The sequence below is a fragment of the Elgaria multicarinata genome, chromosome 7, assembly GCF_023053635.1.
Source record: "Elgaria multicarinata webbii isolate HBS135686 ecotype San Diego chromosome 7, rElgMul1.1.pri, whole genome shotgun sequence".
Classification (NCBI taxonomy): domain Eukaryota; kingdom Metazoa; phylum Chordata; class Lepidosauria; order Squamata; family Anguidae; genus Elgaria; species Elgaria multicarinata.
The window spans coordinates 114,858,958-114,865,591 of record NC_086177.1 but is presented as its reverse complement, the minus strand read 5'-3'; the positions used below and the strand labels follow the sequence as shown (position 1 = coordinate 114,865,591).

General features: G+C 53.7%; 1 protein-coding gene across 1 annotated transcript; it reads left to right on the top strand.

Moving 5' to 3' along the window:
• Positions 1–932: 932 nt before the first annotated feature.
• Positions 933–4,746, top strand: TMEM276 (transmembrane protein 276). The gene is made up of 4 exons (XM_063131376.1): positions 933–977; positions 3,111–3,174; positions 3,441–3,543; positions 4,168–4,746. Exons 3-4 carry the CDS (start codon positions 3,454–3,456, stop codon positions 4,744–4,746), a joined length of 669 nt encoding a protein of 222 aa, XP_062987446.1. The 5' UTR covers positions 933–977; positions 3,111–3,174; positions 3,441–3,453.
• The last annotated feature ends 1,888 nt before the right edge of the window (positions 4,747–6,634 follow it).

The following is a 6,634-nucleotide window of genomic DNA, read 5'->3' as shown; positions in this document are numbered from 1 at the left end:
GGAAGCCAGATTCCATGTGGACATCAGGAAAAACTTCCTGACTGTTAGAGCAGTACGACAATGGAATCAGTTACCTGGGGAGGTTGTGGGCTCTCCCACACTAGAGGCCTTCAAGAGGCAGCTGGACAACCATCTGTCAGGGATGCTTTAGGGTGGATTCCTGCCTTGAGCAGGGGGTTGGACTCGATGGCCTTAAAGGCCCCTTCCAACTCTGCTATTCTATGATTTTATTCTAGACCGCTAAAAAACGGTTTCAAAGGAATACTGGACCTGTTTAGATGGCTGGCCGGCATAAATGTCCCCCCCCCACACACACACACCTATTTGCCCGTCCCCAGAATACACTTTCCTTTCAACACGCTTTGAAGAGGAGAGATCAGCTAGCAGGCTGCTGGGATAACTGGCCAGAGCTTGTAGATCTCCAAAAGCTTCCCCACATTTTGATCTTCATTTGCATCATTTATTTATTTTTAAAGCCTTTCCGGGACTTCCACGCTCGAAAGCTCCCGGTGGGCATCCACGCAGGACCCCGCCGCGCTCTGATTATGGGCAACCCGAAGTGTTTTGTGGGCCACGACGTTGGCTTTTCTCTATTGCCAGGCGCTACTGCGCGTGCTCAGAGCGTTCTGCGACTGCGTATTGGCACCCACTGAAGCACTTGCCCTTACCTTGGAATCTCCAGTCCCGTTTTAAAATGTGGCCGACAGGAAGGAAGGAAGGAGAGAGGGAGGGAGGAGTGGGTAGAGATGGCTTAAAAGGATCTAATACACGTGATGGGAAAAGTCAGAGAAAGTCTTCCACTGTAAAGAATCTCTCTATCCACTATTAGGCTTTCAGTCTCTATGGCTCAGTGCTGCCGCTCTAGCCAATGCCGCTCTATGGCCCCCTCTGGGCTCTCGCTGTGCCGCTCTAGCCGAGGGGAGCTCGCTGTCGGAGGCTTGGAGGACCGCTCGCCCGTAGCTGGAGAGACGGGCAGGGTAGGGAGCCGGGCTCGGTTGGGGAGGGCAGGAGGCGCATGGCTGCCCGCGACCCGAAAGGGCACCCATCACCCTCGCCTTTGGGCTTCTTGCCCTGACTTGCCTGTGGTCCCATAGCGGGAACCCCCTCTCTGCTGTGCCCATCACCGTGGCCTCTGGGCTGCTCCCGCAGTTGAAGCAAGGAGCGTCCTTTCTTTCCCCTCTTCTGACCACACAGCCTTTAACTGTGATGCGCCCATCGCCGTGGTATGTGGGACACGTGTGCTGAAATGAGCAGGGGTTGGACTAGATGGCCTTAGAGACCCTTTCCAACTCTACTATTCTATGATCTGTTCTATGTTGCAGTGTCCCACACTAGAGGCCTTCAAGAGACAGACGGACAGCCGTCTGCCAGGGATGCTTGAAGGTGGATTCCTGCATTGAGCAGGGGTTGGACTAGATGGCCTTAGAGAACCCTTCCAACTCTACTATTCTATGATCTGTTCTATGTTGCAGTGTCCCACCTTAGGCTTTTAAGAGGCAGCTGGACAGCCGTCTGCCAGGGATGCTTGAAAGTGGTTTCCTGCATTGAGCAGGGGGTTGGACTAGATGGCTTTAGAGACCCCTTCCAACTCTAATATCCTAGGAGTCAGGCCGCTAAATATGGCCTTTTCTGACTAGCAGCAGGTCTCAATTGTTTCAGGGAGAGAATTTGGTGCTTCCCAGATTCTTTTAATGGCGGTGCAACCAGGGATTGATGTTTGGTCCCTCTGCACGCCAGGCAGGTGCGCTACCGCTGCAGTTACTGGGCCCTCAGGAAGAACAGGCACAAATCAAATGCACCAGGGCTGAAGTTGCTGGTTGTGCAGCACATCCCATTTGGAAGGAGCTCAAATTGTGGGGTGGATGGGTTGCAGGCCAGGGGCTTTTGTGAAACCTATAAGCCGCGTCCCCTGATTCCCCTACTCCATCCCAATTGCCTTTTAGAAACAATAATGGGAGGTCATAAGAAAAGGTAACTTGAGCACCAAGCCAAGGGCATAAGCATTCCACGCCCTGCATCCATCAATCACAATGAAATCATAAAATGTCCAGAGCAGGAGGAATTGGGTTCATGTTTGCACAGCAGCTCCTCTCCCTGCTCAGAGATCAGCGATCTTCGCATACTCAGTGCTTTTCAGAGAGGGAAATGGGGGTTCATTGCTTGGCGTGTGTGTGTGTGTGGAGGAAGCCTGGTAGGAAGCAGTGGGGTTATTTTACTGCAGAACAATCTCCTCCAAATTACAGAGCGACCTTCCTCAACCAAGTGCCCTCCAAGACTGCATCTCCCACTATCAAATTCACCACAATCATCACCTTAAAGCAGCCTTCCTCAACCTGGGGCGCTCCAGATGTGTTGGACTACAACTCCCAGAATGCCCCAGCCAGCATTCCAGGTTGAGGAAGGCTGCCTTAAAGGATTTAGATGGGCAAAAAGGGCCTGTAGCTCCCAACGTTCGCCAGACAGCAGAGGCTTTTTTTCTGTCTGAATCATAGAATCATGGTTGGAAGGGGCCTACAAGGCCATCGAGTCCAACCCCCTGCTCAATGCAGGAATCCACCTTAAAGCATCCCTAACAGATGGTTGTCTGGCTGCCTCATAGAATCATACAATCATAGAATAGCAGAGTTGGAAGGGGCCTACAAGGCCATCGAGTCCAACCCCCTGCTCAATGCAGGAATCCACCCTAAAGCATGAAGATGAAGACCTCTAGTGTGGGAGAGCCCACAACCTCCCTAGGTCACTGGTTCCATTGTCGTACTGCTCTAACAGTCAGGAAGTTTTACCTGATGTCCAGCCGGAAGGTGCATAGGGTTGCACCCTTAGCCAATCCTCTTTCTCCATGGATTTCGTCTCATCCCCTTTAGAGCTAAGGGTCTCCAGCATCCCACGTCCTGCGCCAGGCACTTCCATAAACTGATCGCTCCTACTTTGCCTGTCCAGGAATTCCTGCCAACCAGTTTCATGGGGTGACTGCCACGTTCTAGTATTATGAGAGAGGAAGAATAAACTTCCTCCCTTAGGACAAGGGCTGGCTGAGCAGCCGCGTCGTCCCCTGCTACAGGGTCATGTAACAATACACTTTATCACATGCGAGGATTTTCTTTTGCCAGGGCGGCCAGTTTGACACAATCAGCAGGACTCCAGTATCTGCAGACTTACTTTTGCCTGAAATAGGTGAGATTCAAAGACACCCCTGTCTTTGTCCCTTGTTGGTTTTCTGGCGACATCAGACAGGCTCCAGGGCCTGGGTCTCTGGGGGGAAAGCAAAGTGGTACAGAGTGCCCCTGCCTCAGTAAACCAGGGTGAATCCTGCACTGCCAATGCCACCTGAACCGTGTGCAGCTTGGTTGGCGCCTTAAACGGTTCCCTGCCCCAAATGACTGGCTTGTGGCTCCTTCCGACGGGGCGGGCGCTAACCCTCTCCCCGTTTTCCCTTGCAGAGCTGCTACCCCGATGCCTGGCTGGTCTGACGTGGCGACCGGGCTGCTCTCCAACCTCCTGCTGTGTGCCGTGTGCCTTGGCTCCAGCATGCAGACCTTGCAGGTGGGAAGAGAGTGATGGGGGTCCTACCCTGTGGGGTGCTAGCCATGCCCGGCCTCTTGCCTTCCTTGGCTTTTGCTAGAGGGACGTTTTGGAATGGGACCAGGAAATTCTCACTCTTTCTCTATCGCAGTCTTTACCAGCCCGCCCGCCAGCCTCTGCGCTTGCCCTCTGCCTTGGCTGTCCCCCAGAGGTCCGACCTATGACATCCCACCGAACGGGGAGTTGTAGTCCCAACACCTGCCTTGGAGAAGGCCGCTCTGAGATAGAAGCAAACGCTTCCCTACGCCGAGAGCTTTTAGACAGGAGAGAATCCTGGAAGATGGGAGCAGGCTTGTGAATGTGACACAATCCAGAGCACCTCTACTCCGAGGGTGCAGCAGCAGCTGCTGGGACAGTTAGGGGTATCGGAAGCTGCCTGGCACTGAGGCAAGCCTGCCTTGGTCCACCTAGGCCAGTACTGTCGACACGGGCTGGCAGCAACGGCTCTCCAGGCTGTCGGGCAGGATTTTTTCCCAGCCCTACCTGGAGAAGCCAGGGATCCAAGCGGAGGCCTCCTTCTGCCGCCGACCTACACACACACACCCTGTAGTCGCCTGCCACTCAGCTGCCTCCCTCTCTTTGCAGATCCACCGCGGGGCAGCTGCTGGGTTTCTCCTCCAGGCCCTCGTGGCCCTGTTGGAAACGGCCGTCCTGCTCGCTGCTGCCCTTGGGCTGGGTTCCGCGCCCGCTGCGAGGCCCCCGGACGCTGCCTGGGTCTCCACGGTGGTTGGCCTCCCCTTGCTGGTGTTCGCCTTCCACTGGCTGAGCGGCGACTGCTCCACGGCCAACATCCTCTTGGGAGGGGCCCTGCTGCTGGCTGGAGGCTGGGACTACTTCACAGAGGAAGGCAAGGCCATGGCGGCCCATTCCATCACCATGGTGGCCTCCATCACCATCCTGATCATTTCGGTCTTCACCGGCAACGCCTACGGGGTCCTGGGCGGCCTCCTGGTGGGCACGGCCGGCCTGCTGGCAGGGAGCCAGCTGCAGCTGCTGCTGGCGCTCAGCAAGAGGGACGTCCGTCACGGCCTCATGGCGGCAGCAAACCTGACCCTGCGATGGGCTCTCCAAACGCAGCACCAGGAACTGGGGCGAGGGGGCAGGGGGCTGCAACCGTGGACTGACGGGGGAGACCCTGCGGATCATTTGGTGGAGGGGAGCTGAAGAGGCGGGCCCCGGGAGTCGCTTCAGGGTTTCAGGAACTGCTGGTGCCCAACTCTGGGGGCACGTGCATCAGCGCTTCCAATGTAGCAAGAGAGAAGGGGGCACCCAGGTGGGCCGTGGCTCAGTGGTAGAGCTCCTGCTTCTCCAGGTAAGGCCGAGAAAGACTCCTGCCTGAAATCCTGGAGAGCCATTGCTGACAGTCCGTGCCAACAATACCGGGCTAGTACAAACCAAAGGTCTGACTCAAGTGACCCAATTCGCACAATCAAAACAAGCAATAATGGCTTCTTTTGGGCCGTGGCTGGTGCCAGACATCATTTGCCTGATTTGTTTGGTGTGTCATCTGGACCTGTGGGGCTGGGGTAGAGAAGCAGAGCCCTGGCAAGCCACGGAGGGTGACGACGGGCCCGCTGGAGTTGCCTCCCCGAACCTGGTCATACGAGGGCCAGAGATGCAGTCCTGCAATGCTTCAGGTAGCGCATCCAAGCAGGCTGACTCGTGCAGCTTCTTGCAAAGCCTGCCTGGCGCCCATAAGCTGGGTCCATAAGTCCTACGTATAGCAAAGGATTCTGGCTGCAAGTTCACCTGGAAGTCAGGGCCAAGCCTCTGGTCATTCCATACCCACGTAGGCATGGCTTTGGCTTCCTGCTTTCCGGCATGTCTCTGAGTGACAGGTTTACCTGGGATTCATTTAGGGTGACCCTATGAAAAGGAGGACAGGGCTCCTGTATCTTTAACAGCTGTATTGAAAAGGGAATTTCAGCAGGTGTCATTTGTATATATGGGGAACCTGGTGAAATTCCCTCTTCATCACAACAGTTAAAGTGCAGGAGCTATACTTAGGGTGACCATATAGAAAGGAGGACCGGGCTCCTGTATTTTTAACAGTTGCATAGAAAAGGGAATTTCAGCAGGTGTCATTTGTATAATAGGGGAACCTGGTGAAATTACCTCTTCATCACACCAGTTAAAGCTGCAGGAGTCCTGCCCTCTTTTAAATCTGATCAGTCTAGTATAGCTCCTCAAGCTTTAACTGTTGCAATGAAGAGGGAATTTCACCAGGTTCTCCATATATACAAATGACACCTGCTGAAATTCCCTTTTCTATGCAACTATTAAAGATACAGGAGCCCAGTCCTCCTTTTCATATGGTTACCCTAGTTCATTCTGCCAGGTTTCTTGGGGGGCAGGGCTGAAAGTCTCGGCTGATGATGATGATATTTCTTACCTGCCTCTCCCTCTGGTTTGAGGCGGGGAACAACATTAAATACAATATAATACATAAAACTAGTTATAACAGCATATAAAACCAATACAATATTAAAATAACAATCACAACATCTTAAAATTCTTAGGTTTAAAATTCATCTGGGTAGGCCTGCCGGAAGAAACTAGTCTTTATGGCTGTCTTAAACTCAAGGGAGAGTAGTAAGGTGCCGAATCTCTCCCGACAGGCCATTCCACAGTCTGGGGGCGGCAAAGAAAAGGTCCTCTGGGTAACAGTTGCCAGCCTAGTTGTGGCTGACTGGAGTAAAGCCTTCCCAGAGGAACTGAGTGTGCAGGGCGGATTGTATGGGAGAAGGCGATCCCACAGGTAACCTGGACCCAAACCATGTTGGGCTTTAATAACCAATACTTTATACTTTGCCTGGAAACTAATTGGCAGCCAGTGAAATGTTTTGGAAGTTGGTGTGATATGGTCACCCCTAGGTGTACCAGTGACCAACCTGGATACTTGGGGTCTATGTTAATGTCCAACCGGGATCACCGGGCACAATCCGGCAAGTGATTCTCCTGCACAGCTCTCCTTGACATGAACAGGAATGGCACAGGAAGCTTTTCTCCAGCTGGGCTTGCTGGTTCCCCAGATTATCTGTGGCAGAAACCT

Bases quoted from the DNA above. Each gene is read 5' to 3' on its own strand.
- TMEM276 (XM_063131376.1), top strand. From the start codon at position 3,454: ATGCCTGGCTGGTCTGACGTGGCGACCGGGCTGCTCTCCAACCTCCTG. The intron at 3,544-4,167 runs GTGGGAAGAGAG...CTCTCTTTGCAG, and splicing joins CCAGCATGCAGACCTTGCAG to ATCCACCGCGGGGCAGCTGC.